Genomic DNA, 20,290 nt, shown 5'->3' with positions numbered 1-20,290 from the left:
TAAGGCTGGGTGGAGGGGGTTAATGTGGAAGGGGGGGTAAGGCTGGGTGGGGGGGGGTTAATGTGGAAGGGGGGGGTAAGGCTGGGTGGAGGGGGTTAATGTGGAAGGGGGGGTAAGGCTGGGTGGGGGGGTTAATGTGGAAGGGGGGGTAAGGCTGGGTGGGGGGGGGGGGTTAATGTGGAAGGGAGGGGGCAAGGCTGGGTGGGGGTGGGTTAATGTGGAAGGGAGGGGGCAAGGCTGGGTGGGGGTGGGTTAATGTGGAAGGGAGGGGGCAAGGCTGGGTGGGGGGGTTAATGTGGAAGGGAGGGGGCAAGGCTGGGTGGGGGGGTTAATGTGGAAGGGGGGGTAAGGCTGGGTGGGGGGGGTTAATGTGGAAGGGGGGGTAAGGCTGGGTGGGGGGGTTAATGTGGAAGGGAGGGGGCAAGGCTGGGTGGGGGGGTTAATGTGGAAGGGAGGGGGAAGGCTGGGTGGGGGGGTTAATGTGGAAGGGAGGGGGCAAGGCTGGGTGGGGGGGTTAATGTGGAGGGGGGGCAAGGCTGGGTGGGGGGGTTAATGTGGAAGGGGGGGCAAGGCTGGCTTGGGGGGGGTTAATGTGGAAGGGGGGGCAAGGCTGGCTTGGGGGGGGTTAATGTGGAAGGGGGGGCAAGGCTGGCTTGGGGGGGGTTAATGTGGAAGGGGGGGCAAGGCTGGCTTGGGGGGGGTTAATGTGGAAGGGGGCAAGGCTGGCTTGGGGGGGTTAATGTGGAAGGGGGGCAAGGCTGGCTTGGGGGGGTTAATGTGGAAGGGGGGCAAGGCTGGGTGGGGGTTACTGTGGAAGGGGGGGCAAGGCTGGGTGGGGGGGTTAATGTGGAATGGGGGGCAAGGCTGGGTGGGGGGGTTAATGTGGAATGGGGGGCAAGGCTGGGTGGGGGGGTTAATGTGGAAGGGGGGTAAGACTGGGTGGGGGTGGTTAATGTGGAAGGGGGGGGTTAATGTGGAAGGGGGGGTTAATGTGGAAGGGAGGGGGTAAGGCTGGGTGGGGGGGGTTAATGTGGAAGGGGGGGCAAGGCTGGGTGGGGGGGGTTAATGTGGAAGGGGGGGCAAGGCTGGGTGGGGGGGGTTAATGTGGAAGGGGGGGCATGGGTGGGGGGGGTTAATGTGGAAGGGGCGGCAAGGCTGGGTGGGGGGGTTAATGTGGAAGGGGCGGCAAGGCTGGGTGGGGGGGTTAATGTGGAAGGGGCGGCAAGGCTGGGTGGGGGGGTTAATGTGGAAGGGGCGGCAAGGCTGGGTGGGGGGGTTAATGTGGAAGGGAGGGGCAAGGCTGGGTGGGGAGGTTAATGTGGAAGTGGGGGGCAAGGCTGGGTGGGCGGGCTTAATGTGGAAGGGGGGGGCAAGGCTGGGTGGGGGTGTTATTGTGGAGTGGGGGGCAAGGCTGGGTGGGGGGGTTAATGTGGAGGGGAGGGGGGGCAAGGCTGGGTGGGGGGGTTAATGTGGAGGGGAGGGGGGGGCAAGGCTGAGTGGGGGGGGTTAATGGGGATGGGGGGCACGGCTGAGTGGGAGGGGGGGCAAGGCTGAGGGGGGGGGGGTTAATGGGGAGGGGGGCAAGGCTGAATAGGGGGGGTTAAGGCTGGGTGGGGGGGTTAATGGGGAGGGGGGGCAAGGCTGAATAGGGAGGGGGGTTAATGTGGAGGAGGGGGCCAAGGCTGGAGGGGGTTTAATGTGGGGGGGGAAGCCATGGCTGGAGGGGGGAGGGGGGGCCAAGCCTGTGGGGGGGGGTAGGGTTAATGTGGAGGGGTGCCAAGGCTGGGGGGGTTAATGTGGAGGGGGGCCATGGCTGGAGGGGGTTTAATGTGCGGGGGGGGTTAATGTGGAGGGGGAGCCACGGCTAGGGGGGGAGAGAATCTTGAGGGGGGCCGTGTGTGTGGGGGGGGGGGTTAATGTGGAGGGGGGGACCAAGGCTGGAGGGGGTTTAATGTGGAGGGGGAGCCACAGCTGGTGGGAATTAATGTGGAGGGGGGCCAAGCCTGTAGTGGAAGGGGGGGTGGGGTTATGTGGAGGGGGGCCAAGGCTGGGGGGTGGGGATTAATGTGGATGGGGGCGGGGTTAATGTGGAGGAGGGCAGGGCTGGGGGTGGGGTTAATGTGGAGGTGGGGGCAAGGCTGGAGGGAGTTTAATGTGCGGGGGGGCCAAGGCTGGAGGGGGGGGGTTAATGTGTGGGGGGACCAAGGGGGTGGGGGGGGTTAGTGTGGAGGGGGAGCCAAGGCTGGAGGGGGGGGGGGGTTAATGTGGAGCGGGGATAAGGCTTTTGGGGGGCCATGGCTTGGGGGGGCTTAATGTACAGTGGGGCAGGGCTGGGGGGGTTAATTTTCAGTGGGGCAACGCTGGGGGGGTTAATGTGTGTGGGGGGGGGGGCCAATGTGCAGGTAGGCAAGGCTCGTGGGCTGCTTAATGTGGAGGGGGGGGGGGGGGCCAAGGCTGGGGTTGTTTAATCTGGAGGGGGTCCAAGGCTGGACGGTTAATGTGCAGGGGTGCAAGGCTTGGGGGGGATTAATGTACAAGGGGCCAAGGCTTGGTGGGGGGGAATTAATGTGGAGGGGGCCCAAGGCTGGGGGGGGGTATTAATGTGGAGGGGGGGACAAGGCTTGGGGGATGTTAATGTACAAGGGGGCAAGGGTGGGGGGTTAATGTGGAGGGGGGCCAAGGCTCGGGGGGGCCAAAGCTTTGGGGGGGAAATTAATGTGGAGGGGGGGGGAATTAATGTGGAGGAGGGCCAAGGCTTGGGGGGTGGGGGGGAATTAATGTGGAGGGGGACAAGGCTTGGGTGGGTTTAATGTACAAGGGGGCAAGGCTTGGGGCGGGGGGTAATGTGCGGGGGTGCAGGCGGGGGAGTTAGTGTGGAGGGGGGGCGAAGGCTGGTGGGGGGTTTAATGTGGAGGGGGGGCGAAGGCTGGTGGGGGGTTTAATGTGGAGGGGGGGGCCAAGGCTGGGGGGGCTGGGTTTAATGTGGAGGGGGGCCAAGGCTGGGGGGGGTTAATGTACAAGGGGGCAAGGCTGGAGGGGGGGGGAGGGGTTAATGTGCAGGGGTGCAAGGCTTGGGGGGGTTAATGTGGAGAGGGGCCAAGGCTGGAGGGGGTGTGGGTTTAATGTGGAGGGGGGCCAAGGCTGGAGGGGGGTGGGTTTAATGTGGAGGGTGGGCCAAGGCTGGATGGGGGATTAATGTAGAGGGGGGGCTAAGGTTGGGGGGGCGGGGTTAATGTGCAGGTGCAAGGCTGGTGGGTTAATGTGAGGGGGTGCAAATCTTGGGGGGGGTTAATGTGGCGGGGTGGCAAGGCTTGGAGGGTAGGGGTTAATGGGGAGGGGGGCTAAGGCTGGGTGGGGATTAATGTGCGGGGGGGGGGCAAGGCTTGGAGGGGTTAATGTGCAGGGGGGCCAAGGCTGAGGGGGGTTATTGTGTTGGGGGGGTTTTAATGTGGAGGGGGGGGCCAATGGGCAGGGAGAGGGGGTGATTATGCGAGGCTTAGTGGGTTGGGGTATGGTGGGTGGGGTTTTGGGGGTTGCAATTGCTGGGAGGTTGGGTAATGCTGGGGTGGGGCAAGGCTTGGGGGCTGCTTAATGTGGAGGAGGGCCAAGGCTGGGGGGTGGTTAATCTGGAGGGAGTCCAAGGCTGGGGGGTGGGGGGAGGTTAATGTGCAGGGTGGGGGCGATGGTTAATGTGGATGGGGGACAAGGCTGGGGGTGCGGGGATATGGCTTGGAGGGGTAAATGTGCAGTGGGGGCAAGGCTGCGGGGTTAATGTGGGGGGGGGATTAATTTGGAGAGGGGGGCCCCAAGGCTGGGGGGGGTGTTAATGTGCGGGTGGGGGGGGGGGCAAAGGCTCGGGGGTTAATGGGTGGGGTGCAGCCAAGGCTGGGGTGGGTTGCTGGGGGTGGGGGGGGGGGGTGGGTGACGTTAATGGAGGGGGGCAAGGCTTGGAGTGGTTAACGGAGGGAGCAAAAGCTGGGGGGGATTAATGCTGGTGGGTTTAATGTGGGGGGGAGTGGGCAAAGGCTGGGGGTCTGGCGTGGTTAATGTGGGGTGGAGTGGGAGATAAGGAATTGAGTTAAGTAAGTGGGCAGTTTCCAGTAAACATGGACTGAATTGCCAAGTGTTCTGGGGAGGGGGCTGTTGGTGATGTTGCATCTGTACTCGATATGGGATTAGTTTATTTAAAGAAAAAATTTAATGAACTGTTTATCGGGGAGGACATAGTTCAGTTTGTGCTGCTTCGGCAGGTCTGGATGGGGGAAGAGGAGGAACTCTATGCAGAATTGGAAACCAATATTCAAGACCAGGATTGTATTTGTCCCTGATCCATTACTGAGAGAAAGCAGGGACCGAGTGGTTAAAAATACCAGCATGTACCCCCTGCAGGGCCTTGAGCAGAAGAAACTGCTATAGCAGGGGGCCTGTTATTTAAATTGTCTGTAGGTTGCATTTTTAAAAATCACTTTGTTCTGATTCCCTTTAAATTAAATTTAGATTTTACATTTCATTCAGTCTCTCTGTGCTCTCTGAGTGGATTGCAGATTAAACCACAATGGCTGCTTCTATGCAGAGGCTGGTGACTGCCTAAATGTTGCTTCGCCTGTGTTATGCAGGCTTCTTTACCGGTTATAATTTCAAGAAGAAACAGAAACTCGGATGCCCGGTGAAAAATTATGCAGTTAATTTATGATCTTTCCCATTTGAGTGTCTTTATTTTTTTTTTCAAAATAAAATCCCAACTGGTTTGCTTGAGCATGCTCACCGTAGATTGCATTCTGCATCTGGCCAGTTGTGCTGTTTGTGGAAAGCTGGCCCTCGTCCAGTCACTTTGGAGAGCTCTTGTCACTTTCTAGTAGACCAGTGCTGGGCAGGGACGGTGAATAAATCGCTAATCTGCATGCTCGCTCGAGGAGACCAAATAATTACATAGAATGTACAACACAGAAAGAGGCCATTTGGCCCAACTGGTTCATGCCGGTGTTTAAGCTTCACGCAAGCTTCCTCCCGTCTTCCATCATCTAACCCTATCAGCATAACCTTCTGTTCCTTTCTCCCTCCTGTACGTATCTAGTTTTCCCTTAAATGCTTCAAGCTACTTGCCTCAACTATTCCATGTGGTGAGATGTTCCAAATTGTCATAGGTAGAGAGAGTCATAGAGTTATACAGCACAGAAACAGGCCCTTCGGCCCAACGTGTCGACCATCAAGTACCCATCCATTCTAATCCCATTTTCCCAGACTTGGCCCGTAGCCTTGTATGCTATGGCGTTTCAAATGCTCATCGAAATACTTCTTAAATGCTGTGAGGATTTCTGCCTGTACCACCCCTTCAGGCAGTGAACAGTGTAACAGTTCTCCGGTAAAGAAATTTCTCTTGAATTCCCTGTTGGACTCATTAGTGAATATCTTTTATATTTATGACCCTTAGTTTTGGACTCCCCCACAATTGGAAACATTGTCTCTACACCTATCATAACAAACCTGTTTGTAAGTTTTATTAGGTCACCTCTCGGCCTTCTCTTTTCTAGAGGCCCAGCCTTTTCTGATGACTATAACCTCTCAGTTCTGGCATTGCCCTTGTAAACCTCATTGCCTCTTCTCCAGTGCCTTTATATCCTTATCGAAAAAGATGGAAAGGGGGAAGAAAAGAACAATGCCAGGTCCGTCTAAGGATACATGGAGGGACCGAATGAGCAGATTTAAATTGCGTTGCCTCGATGTATTAGAAATGCTGTAGTTTGCATTCCAATTCCAAATGCAATGAATAATAATCCTTTTCATTCTGAATACTTCAGCCTTCAGTGAAACATGTCTCTGGATAAATTGCCCATGGCCAAAGGCTCCAGCAAAGGTCTGAAGGAGGGGATGAGCAGGGTGTCGGTCAAATTGGAGAATTTGCCAGATGGTCGGTATGGACAAGCCGAGAAAAGAAATCCTATGGGAAGTGTTGGGAAGAACCAACGGGTGTTGCTTGGAGAGTCGGAGAAAGATTCTGGATTTTCAGGTAATGGGAAGCACAGGGGATTCAGCAAAGATTTGGAAAGCTCATTATAGCCCCTTTCTTTCTGTAGAATTTTGCAATAACCTTGTTTAACCATTGGATTAGGATCCTGAAGGAGACTGGGTGCCATATTTACCAGTTTACCCATTTGAGGTCGGACAGTAGATGTTGAGTGACAGCACTCAGTTGCAACTGTTGGGATTGCAACAAGCAGCCTGTAGCCTGTATGTTCACTAGAATGGGGGACAAACCTTTACCAGTATAACATTAGGAATACACCACATGACATCAGAGCCTGTTCAATAAGATCATGGCAGATCTTCTACCTCAACTACACTTTCCCACCCTATCCCTTGATTCCCTTAGTGTCCAAAAATCTATTTGATCAGAGAATCATGGAAAGTTTACAGCACAGAAAGGCCACTTGGCCCATCGTGTCTGCGTCGGCTGAAAAACGATCCCACCTTCCAGCATTTGGTCCATGGCCCTGCAGATTACACACTAGAGGTGCATATCCAGACTCCTTTTGAATGAGTTGAGGGTTTCTGCCTCAACTACCCTTTAAGGTAGTGAGTTCCAGACCCCCACCACCCTCTGGTTGAAAAAAAGTTTTCCTCATCTCCCCTCTAATTTTTCTACCAATCACTTTAAATCTATGCCTCCTAGTCACTGACCTCTCTACTAAGGTGAATAGACCCTTCACCTGCACTTTATCCAGGCCCCTCATAATCTTGTACATTTCAATCAGATCTCCCCTCAGCCTTCACTGTTCCAAGGAGAACAACCCCAGCCTATCCAGTCTTTCCTCATAGCTGCATTTTTCCAGTCCCGGCAACATCCTTGTAAATCTCCTCTGTACCCTCTCTAGTGCAATTACATCCTTTCTGTAATGAGGTGACCAGAACTGCACACAGTACTCAAGTTGTGGCCCAACTAATGAGTTATACAGTTCCAGCATAACCTCCCTGCACTTGCATTCTATACCTTGGCTAATAAAGGAAAGGATTCCATATGACTTCTTAAGCACCTTATTGCCCTGTCCTGCTACCTTCAGGGATCTGTGGACACTCACGCCGAAGTCCCTCACTTCTACACCTCCCAGTATTTTCCCATTAATCGTGTATTCCTTTGCCTTGTTTGACCTCCCGAATGCATCACCTCACACTTCTCCGGGTTGAATTCCATTTGCCACTTTTCTGCCTATCTGACCAGACCATCAGTATCCTCGCTATCTACCACACGGCCAATCTTTGTGTCGTCTGCAAACAATCTGATCATGCCCACATTTACGTCCAAATCGTTGATATATACCACAAAAAAGATCTCTTGAATATACCGATGTCCTCTGGGGCAGGGAATTCCAAATACTCACACCACCTGAGTGAAGAAATTTCTCCTCAGTCCTAAATGGTCAATCCTTTATCCTGAGACAACAGCCGCTAGTTCTAGACAGGAGGAAACAGCCCCTTGGCATCTACCCTGTCAAGTCCTTTCAGAATTTTCTACATTTCTTTGAGATAACCAACAGCAGAAAATGCTGGAAGTGCACTCTGGCACAGCCAGCCTTTGTGGAGAGTATAGACAGGTTAATGTTTCAGCTGTGGACTCCGTTTCAAAACTGTTCCACACCTGAAAAGCAAACTTGTCCGTTCTTTCCACAGATGTTGGCTGACACACTGAGGGTTTCCATTATTTTCTGTTTTCCAATACCTGCAGGATTTTGCTATTATCCCTTTTTTTAAAAAAATCTAGCACATCTGTCCCTCACCTGTTCTGAAAGCAGAATTAACTCCAACCCTCAGCGCCCCCCCCTCGGACAACTCTCCACTCTAGGTTGCAGACATGACGGTCGGTGTATAATTCTTACAGCTGCATAACCCATTGCAGAGAAATGCTGTTTCCATGACTTCAGATTCCTCCCATCCCCTGTGGTTTTCTATTGTGTTCGAGGCCATGGTTATATTAGGATCAGAGCTGTTCTTGCATCTGCTCCTGCAGGGCAGGTCATGGATGTGCTTCTATCTTGTGCTGTCGTCTGTCACATAATTAGATTTAAAAGGCATTTAATGTAATGACTTGTTAGCAAAGACCATGGATTTAAAGGGGCTGTCGGGAGGTGGATACAACTTTGGATAAGAGGCAGGGAGTAGTAGTTAATGGTCATTTTCATACTGAAGGCAAGCATGCTGTGGTATACAGTACTAAATGGCAGCATTTTAAAGGGGGTGTAGGAGTAGAGACCTGGGGGTTCAGAAGCACAAATCTTTGAAGGTGGCTGGTCAAGTTGATAAGGCTGTTTTTAAAAAAGCTTATGGGATCCTTGGTTTTATTACATAGAGGCAATAGAGTACAAAAGCAAAGTAGTTATGCTAAACTTAAAAAAAATAAATAAATACTGGTTAGACCTCCAGTTGCAGTATTGTATTCATAAGAACATAGAGAATTGGAGCAGGAGTAGACCATATGGTCCCCCCTTCAAGCCTGCTCCACCATTCAATAAACTCATGACTGATCTTTGACATTAACTTCACTTTCCTGCCCAATCCCCATATCCATTGATTCCCTTAGAGTCCAACGATCCTATCGATCTCATTCTTGAATTACTCAACAATTGAGCATCCACCGCCCTCTGGAGTAGAAAATTCCAAACCCTTGAAGAAATTTCTATCCTCCTCAGTCTAAAATGGCTGACCCCATATCCTGAGACTGTGGCACCCCCTAGTAAACCTACATTTATGTAACACTTTGTCTGAGAAACATTCCAAAGCACATTGCCTACAAAGAATTACTTTCGAATGCAGTCCCTGCTGTGTAGGAAAACATGACAGCCATTTTGTACACAGCAAGATCCCACAGGCGGCAGCTAAATGAGTGGCCAGTGAATTTTTTTTTCTTTGGTTTGTTGGCTGAATTCTGGAAGCTATGCTTTAGGAACGATGTCGAGGCCTTGAAGAGGGTCAGGAGGAGATTTATTAGAATGCTAGCAGGGCACAGGGACTTGTTACATGGCGAGACTAGAGAGGCTTGAATTATTCTCTTTAGACCAGAGACGGTAAGGGGAGATTTAATAGAGGTATTCCAAATTATGAAGGGCTTTGATAGAAACTTCCCACTGGTAGGAGGGTCATAACTAGAGGACGCAGACTTAAAATAATTGGCAAAAGTATCAGGGTGAGATGAGGAGAAATTCTTTTACACAGCAAGTTGTGATCTGGAGTGCACTGCCTGAAGGGGTGGTGGAAGTAGATGCCATAGTAACTTTCAAGAGGGAGTTGGATCAATACTTGAATGGGAAGAATTGCAGGACTGTGGGGAAAGTAGGACTTTGTTTTGCCCCTTGAAAGAGTCGGCACAGGTATGATGGGCTGTATGGTTCCATGGTCAGCAGGCAAAGATTAGTTTCCATGATGATTTTTGGAGCTATTTGATCCTTACTTAGTTTGTATTGTCTCTGCATCATTTTGTTAGCTGTGCCACTTTTTCTCTGCCTTGTTCTCAGACTCGGGATCGGAATATCTGAGTGCGCTGGAACAGACTGACTCAGAGGATCAGTCCTCACGCAAGAGGCCAGCAGTTTTCAATCATGTGGAGAAGACCACTGCTGCACAAAGCTCACTCTCCAACTTGACTCCTGTCTACATTGTGAAGAATGTCCTTCTGAAAGAGGTACAGACCCTCCCTACTCCACAGTCCTCTGTAGTAAACCCTCTTAAGATGTGGGTCGGGCCAGGAAAAATGTAGGGACACATCATGCAGTCATGGTCTAAAAGGGGCGTACATGGGTAGACTCTGCAGCTTCACCTAACATACACTCTTAGAGGTGAGTGCAGAGGTCACTTCGAGAGCAAATGGTTTTAATAAATGACATGTGGACTGCTCTTGTTCTCTGGAGAGCCTGAGTTGGCCTCAGTGCCCAAGGCTAGTAGTGGGAGGGATGGATCAGCCAGTGTTCCTGATCATTACAGTGGCCCTCTTACTGGAGATCTCTCATCTGTGCTTTGATCTAGTGAGGAGGCTGTGATGCCACCCCATTGAGAATAGTTTGCCAAAGCTTGCTGTCTAGATTCACATGAAAATGTGGCCCTATGGAACTGTACCCCAGTGGGAGTGATTGCCTTCAGGACAGGAGCAGGAAAGGCCTTGCGAATGAGAAACAGTTGGAGTGGGTAGATGGTGTGGATCCTCTGCTTGCACGCTGGCAAATGAGTGTTGTGGACAATAGTTCCCATTCACTAAAGGGCAGCTCCACTTTCTGTTCAAAGCACTGGGAGTGAAAATAGTAATACACTCAGGTTATGTGAAAGGTTTAACACCTCGGTAAGTTGTAACCATCTCAGCATGTTCAAGCAATATTGACATTCATTTCAAAGAGAATATTTGTTTTGTCAAGAGAAAGACACTTGCCAGTGAAAGATCAAATGGCCAAGACCTACTCTGCCTAGTTCCAGTTTTGTAATCCAGAGCCAGGATTCTGACTTTGTATTGGACTAAACCAGAGAAAACCCTCTACTACCGATAGTGCTGGGAATCCTGGCCGAGCTATTGTTATTCTGTGTGTGTTCACTGCTTGCACTGGGTGCTCACTGGCAGTTGCCATGCAAATGTTGATTAGATGCACTGATTCAATATTCATGTTAAATTCTGTCTTGTTGCACACTCGCATTGAATAGATGGGTGACTTGCATGGAGTGGATGCGCAGGGGCCAGTTGTACAGTCGCAAGCAGCGGCGATCCCGTTAAGCCATTAGATTTTAATTCTGCTTTTCCTATTGGTGTTTTGAACAGCCTTTGTCCGTTCCAACAAGGAGCCAGCTTGTTCGCGCTCAGCTACAGACCTGGGGGAGTCGACACTCGCTTGGTGCACCAGCAGGCCAGACCCGAGTGGTCTTCATCCGACAGCCTTTGGCAACTTCTTTGAAATCCCAGAAGACTGAGGCAAAGGCCACCTACCTTCCGATATTAAACTCCTACCCAAGGATAGCCCCTCACCCAGACAAAAGTCGGGACGACAGTGGCAGCCAAGTTCAGATGGGGTACCGTGTGGCTCAGGATGACAGGACAGCAGATCACAGCAAGAGCACACGGTTGTGCCTGGACGAGGCGGGAATTCCCTTGCAGCAAACTTCCAGAAAAGACCAAACCTCGCATGTAGCACCAGTGGGCAACTGTCGGCAAGCTGAGAGTGCTCAGCAGCCATCCTGGTTTGGAGTAACAAACTTAAGTCAGTTTGACCTTTCGGTCTCCCCATCGCCGGTACTCTCTCCAAATCTTGGTTCTCAGTCTGAATCCTCGGAGTCTTTGTACTCCTGGTCGTCGTCCTCCTCCTGCTCTTCTTCCTCCCCCTCCCCCTCCGTATTTTCCCGAGCTCCGAGCGCCCAGTCACCCGGTGGCGACACAAGACCAGTTACCAGAGTCTCCAGGCGGGCAGTCCCCAGTGCTGCCAAGCAGCGGCGTTTCCGCAACACAGTGGAGATCCTGAGCCGGTCAGGGCTGCTGGAGATCACGCTGAAAACCAAGGACCTGATCCGACAGAACGGCAGCGCCCAGCAGCAAATTGATGAGCTGAAGGAGCATGTCCGGCTCTTCTGCAGCGCCGTGCGGAGCAGTGACTCGCGGGCCCTGCTGAGACTGCAGGAGGCCATGAAATGCTCCGGGGGTTACATGCCGACAGACAGCAGCCTCTCCACCACCACCACCTCGGCCACAAAGCAGACGCTTGAAGCCACTTCCGAGTGTGCGCCACTGCCTTGAACAGGGGACCTTGCTGTGTGGGGATCAGGCAGGAAAATGGAATTGAACTTATTGAATGATGGAGCAGGCTCGAGGGACTGTACGGTCTACTACTTTTGCCTGTAACTGTCTCCTACAAAAGTGACCACGGATACTGGGTGCGTCTGGGGTTCTCCCAGACTCCAGATTTTAAAAAAAAAAATTCTCCTTTTTACAGGTTTTTACTCTCTTTGCTATTTTAGCAGAGGCGGTTGAGTCTCCACAGAAATGTATTTATTTGCTGTAAGTTCCGAGTTGGCTGAAGAACTGTCATCGCTTTTTGTTTGACCGGTTCCCATGGTAGTTCTGCTGGGATGAGATCTCAGTTACTCGTAATGCTACTTGTGCTGGTTTTGGTTCAGAGCAGCAGACCTGGTGTTAACTGGTGCACAAGAACACAGCTTGACCCCTCCCTCGTGGCGCATTAGCATGGCTCAGCAGTCAGAAGATCCAACTTTCAGGGGAGAACCACAATGTCATGAGTGCTGTCCTTTGGGCGAGACATTTAAACCGAGGCCCGGCCTGTCCCCTCAGGTGAATGTTAAGGATAGCAGTGTACTGTTGGAAGAGCAGGGGAGTTCTCCCAGTCATGTGGTCAACCTTCCTTCCTTTGATCAACATCACCAGACAAAAACCCAGGTTGGCTGCTGATTCATCTCGCTGCACTTTGTGGAACTTTGAAGTGCATGAGATGGTTGTAATGATTATCAACATAAGTCACTGATTTCACAGTAATTAAATAGACATGTTTCTGACCAGGAGCAAGGTTCAACATCAGGATGGGAATTTTTAGTTTAAGCATTGACATGACCTGTAGCAAGAGCAGGAGTGACAAGTGGGCGGGACTTAGTTTGTGAGCCGTTGAGTTTCTCAGTACATGGTCGTGTTCAAGGTGTGATTTAGACTTGAGGTTCAGGCCCTAATTAGGCTGTGGGAACTGTAAATAGTGCAGCACAGGCATCAAGGGAAGGACTCCTTGATTGTGACCTATAGAGCTGAGGTATTGCCTGACCAGGCGGATGTTAAAGATCCCACAGCAGTTGATCAGCACTGCTAAAGTTCAGATCAACTTGTTGATTTATTTCATTATGGGATCTTGCTGTGTGAAAATGGTTGCCATTTTCTTCTACATAAATAATTTACTGTACATGAAGCCCTTTTGAGAAGGTCCTGATAGATGCAATGAAATGCTGTTATAAATGCAAGCCTTTTGATTAATCTGGACAGAGACTTTCCCTTTGTCACTGACTGAGTCTTGCATTTGCAGGAAAAGTCAGACATTATTAAAAAAATAATTTCGTGTATGTATTGGCACAGTCACCAGTCCCAGAATTGGGAAGCCTCCCTCATTCTCAGTCTGACTTTGTGCAAGGGGTCTCCTGGGTCTGGTTTAGTTTTTTTAAAATATAAATTTAATGTTTGGGGTAGCTTTGTTCCTGATCTGTAGAAACAAATTGTTCAGGTTACTGGGAAAGGAGGTGAGGTTCTGTGCATTGGGGGGGTGGGGGAGAGAGAATGGGTCTGAGTGTGTTAACTGTTACCAATTTTTGTACAGTTTCTGCAAATAAAGTTTGAGTGGACATTTTGGAGATGTTAATTTGTTAAGCTGCATTGGAATTTATAGTGGAAAAAGTTGATGGGATTTGCTTGCCGATTTTAATATATTGTAGATTATGGTGGTATGATCTGAGAGGCAAGGCAAGGGAACTTTCCACAGCAATCTTCGCATTAGGCCATTGCCCTATTTCTCCCCTCTCCCTAGGCTCTTGTTGAGCTGTGTGCTTGGAGGTACACAGATTCATTTTGTCCCTCACTCCCATCCCCTTGGATTGTGATCGGTATTGCAGGCAGCCAAAGGAAGCCGTGACTGAAATGCTGGTGGGTGAGGAATGGGCAAAGCTGCTTCGTCACAATAGGAACCTTTGCCAGCTGCAGAATGATGCACAAGGAGAGGAGATAACCTTACAGGCCAGTGACCTAAGCAATAGGGTGGCGATGAACTGCAGGAACTATTCTTGTACTCTGTGCTGTATAGGTATAGCTGATTAAACTCCAGCAGTACCCTAACCCTTTGCTTTGCCAATCTATGCTTAAGCTCTCTAGGCTTGGGTATTTTAGGATGAGTCCTTGAAGGAAGCAGACAGATACCATGTTCTTACTGCCTCGTTCCTAAATGGCATCTAAACAGTTTGACCAAAAATCCTAGTTCCTGCGAACAACTCACAAGTGCCATCCTGTGACTGAAGGCAAGTACTACAATGAAGTTAGATATCACCGCAGTGCCCTAAAATAGCTGCAATCTGACTGCAACTATCTCTGTCTGGAGGGGAGAGGCCACCATTGTCCTTTGCGGCAATAGTTTACAATAAAATACCCCAAGGTAGAGAGACTATTTGGAACATCTGCAGTAGTTTATTTAAGTGCAGCATTTTCTTTTAAGAGGGTAAGACTCTGCACTAGGATGGGTTCACTGACAGGAAGCTGGCTCTGTTTCTCAGTATCAAGCTGCAGATGGAGCACAACAGCAAAAACACCTGCTGGAATCATGGAGTGATACTTCCCTCGGAATTCCTGCTGCGTGTAAGAGCAAATGTGGGAGAGACCGTACCTCCTACTCCCTCTCCAGTGGGACTAGTCAGTAAACTCCCAGCAATTTGAAGTGCTTTGAGACCCATTGACGTGTTCTATAAATGCCTCTGCCTGTCAGTCATGGAGTGTAAACTAGAGAAATATTAAAGACGTAAGCAGCCCAGCGGTTCTATTACTATTTATTTGGGTATTAGTTAAAGTCAATACAATTTACTATGCGTTACTAATTCTATGCAAAGATTCTCCATGATGTAGGCTGATTTTCTGCTGTCGGGAACACGATTCTTCTCTGATCCTCCTCTTTAACAGTAGAAATCCCAGTCCTACAAACACAGGTGGGCATTGTCAAACAGTTTGTAATAAACATCTTTTTGACCACTAATTCTTCCCCCTCCCCCGACTACCCCCATTGACAATTGACTCCCACTGCAGTTTACGTCAGCATCAGTCAGCCTCCGATGTCTCACCTAATTGATCATCCTTCATGTACGAGCCGAGCCCTGGAGAGGCAGCAGACAATTCAAATGTAGGCATTATCACAATCAAACCCAATGCGCGCACATCCTTACGAGCAGGGGTCCCTGGCCAGTGATCAGGAGCTGGAATCCTGGTTGATTTTCCCCTCCTGCCTTTATTTTCTTCTCTAAAGGCCAGTTGTTTTCCACTTACTGCTGCCCTAGCACAGATCAGCCTAGACATGAGGCAAGTCTGGAGTTCTCATGGATGCTATAGCCTAATCCCACACTGGGTGTGGCAATAGTGAAGTAAGAGTGGAGTATACTGGAAACACAGGAGAGATGCCCATCAGACAAACACTAACTTGTCTGTTCTCTCTGGTGCTAAATGACTTGAGTGTTTCCAGCATTTTCTGTTCTTATTCCCAACTACTGCTGGCAGGAGGGGGTGTTGAGAGAAGAAGCCACCTTTGTTATGTAAACAGCATTACATAATCTTGAGTGCTCTGCTGTGCCAGCTGACACAATAGATAAAGATAAAACAGTGTAAAGAAGTCAAGTGCACTTACCACTGTTGGCATTTCCACAAGTTCTGTTGCCAGATGTTGGCTCTCCCTCACAATTGATTTTGGGAAAAATCCAAGAACTGCTGACTGTTCCCCGAAATAATCACCTTGAACCTAAACAGAGACACGGGTCAGTTTCACCGGCCCATCTCTCAGGCTCTGGTCAGTCTCGCGCAGACACCAGACAGACACTGGCAATAGGTGCCAAAGTCAGTCCCAGAGCCAAAAGTTAATGAGGGGCAGCAATCTGTCCCAGCACTGAACACCTAAACAAACTCACAGTGCCTTGCCAGAAATTGCATCCCTTCCCTTTCAGTTTTCCATACACGTAAACGATCTGTCCTTGACGGATGTTGATGAACCTGCAGTCAGGACCAGTGTAATCTGCCAGTGCTCGGCCCATTGAAATTGGATCTACAAAGAAAACACAATGTTTTAATAGAGTGTAGCCCAGGTATTATTTATCAGCCTTTTGAGGGGAAGAAGTCCTGATCTTTATCCAATGCACGTGTTTGGATGCTGGAAGAGGATCAGCTGGGTCTTAGCTGTGACCATTCTTTTAAATCTGCCAACATTACGTGTCTAGGTCCACACGACAAGAACAGTGAAGCCAGGCACGAAATTGCACCTTCAGCAGAGAAACAGGAGCCAGTGATGAACTGACATGTCCAGCAACGACCCCGAGTGAAAGCTGCCCGCATCAACACAAACAAACAAGGATTGTCAAAGTGAAATCAGCTGCTTTTTTTTTGTAATTCTGTTCATTCTCCAACCACTGGAAAGAGTCTCACCTTATTCACCATCAAAATTATGACGAGTTTTCATACTACAAGGAGAAACTGTTCCCATTGGCAAGAACGTTGAAAAATAGAGGACTCCGATTTAAGAGAATTGGCAAAAGAGCTGGGGGGAGGGTGGTAGATGAGACCTTTTTACACAGCAAGTTTGTTATGATCTGGAATGCACTGCCTGACGAGCAGATTCAACAGCAACTTTCAAAAGGAAAATGAATACTTGAAAAGGAAAATTTCACAAGGTCAGAGAGTGGGGCTAATTGGCTAGATTTTTCAAAGACAATACAGGCACAGTGGGCCGAATGGCCTCCTGCAACATGGAATGAAAAATATATTTCCAGTTGTTGCAATTTGTTTATTTCTTGGCTTAACAAGATTTTTATTCGATAATGCTGCTACCTCCCAAGGTTTCATTTAAGCTGACTCCCACAGTTCAGCAGATACCGTTTAGCTTAGCTGCATTGAGAATTACTCACGGCTGCATTCTTCATCGGCGCACAGCTTTCTGTCTGCCAGTTTATGCATCACTTCGCCCCTAGTGGATAGGACACCACCAGCGCAGAAAACAATCACACAAAAGGCCGATGCTGTCAGAGACATCCCAATCTGCATTTTGTTGCATCCACCAGAAATTCTAAACCCTCAGCGAAAGGGAGAGCAGAGACAGCTTTGGGTAAAATACTGAGTCTGTGGCCTCCCAGGAGCCCCGGCTTAATGTTTGCTCAGCTTAATGAATTGGTGTAGCAAGCCAGAAAAACTTTGCGGAATGTCCTTCCCGACAGGAACTGGCCCGAAGCACAAATCACAAGAACAATCGCCCTTTTATAAACTCTAAGCACGGCTGTGTTTATACCTTCTCAACATGGTATAAAAATATTTCTCTAATTCTGATGTTTGATTTGAAAAGCTTGTTTGGAATATTGAGTGGTTTATTTATTTATTTTTTAAAGAAAGGTTTTATCTTCTTTAGGAAGTATTAGAATGAACCACACTGGCAATACCCCTCACACCTGACATCCTTAAGCACATCAGTCCCTTTCACACTACTTGTTAGATTTACTAGCACTGGGAATGGTTCAAAACTTAAGTTCAGTGCTAAACATTCCCAGAGCAAATACCTCACTGAGTAGTACCTCAGCAAGAACAAACTGCGTGACTGACTTCACAGAGTTGCAAACAGCAAAGAGAGCTACCAGCTCCCAGCTCAATCAGGATGAAGACTAAGCATAAGATGGTCTGAACTTTTGTACAAACTATCTTAAAGTTAACAAAAGGGAAAAACAGCGTTACATACAGAGTAAAGCTCCCTCGACACTGTCCCCATCAAACACTCGAAGGGCAGATACAGCTTGGGGTTAAATATAAAGTACCCTCTACAAAGAGAAAAAAGAAAACGGGGTTAGATACACAGTAAAGCTCCCTCTACAATGCCCTAACATGAGTGCCCCTACTGTCCTGCTTCACTTCCCTTCAGACATTAGCGATTTGTGAGATCTGGCCTCTTTGAAAGAAAATTTAAAAAGGTGTTAGATAGAGGTCACTCCTGGATTGGTGCCATGTGCCCACACTAGGATCAGGACTGTCATCTCCTGAACTCTGTGTTGGTATCACTAATTTCAGCACCAGTTCTCATGGTCCCCTCACTGGAAGACTTATTGAAAGCCCAGAGAAATGGTGCAAACTGATTATTAAAGCTGTTCCTTCATGATTTCTGCCAATGGGAGAAATTCCCTCCCCTCAGAATATAAAGGGGAAAAAAAAAAACAGGTTAGATGCAGAGTAAAGCTCTTTCTACACTGCTCCATCAAAGTCTTCTAGGGCAGGTACAGTAGTTTTGATAGACAAAAGCACTCCCTGCACTGTCCCGCTCTCCCTACTACGCCAGTGTAACAGATATCTATTTCCCACACCAGCTTTCCCATGACTGGTTAAATTGCCAGTTTTCTGCTGTTGGTCAAAGCTGCTGCAGAACAGATGGAGACTATCCACCATTGCAGGTAGGACCCTTAAATCAGGTAATGTTGTTTATGAACCCAGCTCTCAGGTGAAAGTATGACTCCAGTACCTCTACCACCCACCCTTTCAGCGAATTCCCAGTCAGCACCAGCTACTAGCATTAACTCTCCAGAACCACGTCAAACAAAGCAGGGAACATATGTACTAAACACACCTGTGTTGACTTCAGTCTCAGTAGAGACATGCACCAGCAGTGTGGGACCCACTCAATACAGCCAAGAAACTGGACCCTGCCATCTTGCATTGCCTGAGTCAACACAAACAAGACCTCATCTTGCACAGGATAACACTCCAAACCCTCACTAAGGATCAGAATTTATTTTGGAACTGGGTTAGAAAAAGGCAACAGAAGCCTATTTGATGCAAGTCTTTCAGGTACAGCTGTGACCACACTCCTTGGTGCCTTTTACCAGCTGATCTAAATCTGGAAACTTTCTGTCCCTGTTGTGCTGAACACACCGTTCCAAGGACTGCTCACAGTGGCTGCGGCAGGAGTGAGCATCTTACACTGTAAGAAACAGGTTGATTAAACCATGCTCAATAAATGGAGGTGTGAAGGGCTGGTGCCGCACTTCAGAACTCCAGCAGCTTTCAGTGTGCACAGTCCACTCACTCTTTCCTGCCCTCCCTTACTTATTGGGACATCATGCCAGCCCCTCCTCAGCCCCATTACAAGATACCACTGTTCAGCAAGAATTTGCAGGCAGTGCAAATTTCCATTTCCACCCCCCCATTGATCAGTTCCAATAGGTTTATACCACCAAGTCAGCATCAGCTCTTGTTCTTGTATAATGCACAGGAGGTAAAAGGGATCAGTTCATTCCCATCTGGAACTGTACAGCCCCCATGTGTGTCAGCTCCTTGTCTCTAGAAAAACTAAGATGATCTTAGAAATGTCTTATGATTGGGTTTGATAGTGGAAGCTTTCTGTCTAATCTTATTGTGGGTGGGGAGGGGGGGAAAAAAAAAAAAGAGGGGGAGTCCAACACTCAGGACCATAAGTCACTAATAAATCCAACAGAGAATTCAGGAGAATCTTTACCTAGGACAGCAGTTTGAATATGGAACTCTATGGAGGAGCGGAGGCAAATAACAGATGTCTTTAAGGGAAAGTCAGATAAACACTAGGAAGAATAGGAGATGTTGATGGGGCAAGATGGAGAGGGCTGGGAGGAGGCTCATGAAGGAGTATAAACACCAGCATGGGCAAGTTGGGCCGAATGGCCTGTTTCTATGCATTAGAAACATCTCATTAGCAGGTCCTGTGTTTTGAAGGCCAAGCTCCATAACCTTGTAAAGTACTAGAGCTCAGGTGATAAATAAACACACTCACAAGGTGGTTATAAAAAAAGTTTCTTTATTCTTCTTGTTAGTTCAGTAAGTTTGAAAGCTCCAGGTGCAATGTCACTGAGACTCTGGGTGAACAGCTTTCTTACAGTGCGATTAATCCAAACTGTTGCCTCAGCCAGACACATTCACTCAAAACAGCCAAATTGGGGATACCAAATTTAAAATATCACTGGAGAGTTAAAATCCAGTCAGGACAAGGCCATAATCGGTTCCTAATATCATTCGAAAGAGGGGAGTGAATTATTTAGATTTGAGGGACCCAGGGTAGACTGGGGCAAAGGGAGGATACAACATCCACAACACAATCTGAACAGCCCTCAGACTGCAAAGCAAGAAGCTTGCCTTGATCACACAGGGCCAGCATGTCGCTGGAGCGCCTGTGAAGGTTACCTGGGTGTGAACGATCCTCCGAAGGGCAGGGGAAAGCTGAGGAGTCTCCTGACCCGACACTTACCTGAAGCATCAGAACTTTTAAATCTAATACAGACCAGTTACTGCACAATTCAAAAATAACAGCTTTTGAAAACAAAGCCGGAATTGACCAGTTCAATACTCCCGACCCCTTATTTCTTTGCAAAGGAGATTTTCATAGCATTCGACTGTGTGATCTTAAAGCCTTGGAGCGCGTCACGTGCTGCTCCGGCTTGAACCTCATTGTCAAATTCCACAAAGGCAATGTCATGGCGACCTGGTACCAGACGGACTTCCTTAAATCCAGGGAACCTGAGGAAAAAGAGAGACTGATCA

The 20,290-nt window shown here is 49.0% G+C and overlaps 2 protein-coding genes across 2 annotated transcripts; one reads left to right on the top strand and one right to left on the bottom strand.

The window, feature by feature from the left end:
- Positions 1-4,087: 4,087 nt before the first annotated feature.
- LOC137360930 (CLOCK-interacting pacemaker-like) lies at positions 4,088-14,506 on the top strand. Its single transcript, XM_068026035.1, has 4 exons — positions 4,088-4,442; positions 5,799-6,007; positions 9,504-9,670; positions 10,790-14,506. Exons 2-4 carry the CDS (start codon positions 5,812-5,814, stop codon positions 11,753-11,755), a joined length of 1,329 nt encoding a protein of 442 aa, XP_067882136.1. The 5' UTR covers positions 4,088-4,442; positions 5,799-5,811; the 3' UTR covers positions 11,756-14,506.
- A 23-nt stretch (positions 14,507-14,529) lies between these two features.
- Positions 14,530-17,423, bottom strand: LOC137360931 (melanoma-derived growth regulatory protein-like). The gene is made up of 4 exons (XM_068026036.1): positions 16,654-17,423; positions 15,664-15,797; positions 15,387-15,497; positions 14,530-14,685 (listed from the first exon to the last, which is right to left on the bottom strand). The coding sequence occupies exons 1-4, from the start codon at positions 16,787-16,789 to the stop codon at positions 14,665-14,667; spliced, it is 402 nt and encodes a 133-aa protein (XP_067882137.1). The 5' UTR covers positions 16,790-17,423; the 3' UTR covers positions 14,530-14,664.
- Between the last annotated feature and the right edge of the window lie 2,867 nt (positions 17,424-20,290).

This window comes from Heterodontus francisci, unplaced genomic scaffold (assembly GCF_036365525.1).
Source record: "Heterodontus francisci isolate sHetFra1 unplaced genomic scaffold, sHetFra1.hap1 HAP1_SCAFFOLD_2400, whole genome shotgun sequence".
NCBI classification, from domain to species: Eukaryota; Metazoa; Chordata; class Chondrichthyes; order Heterodontiformes; family Heterodontidae; genus Heterodontus; species Heterodontus francisci.
Note: the sequence above shows the minus strand (reverse complement) of the source record. Positions and strands in the feature narration are given on the sequence as shown.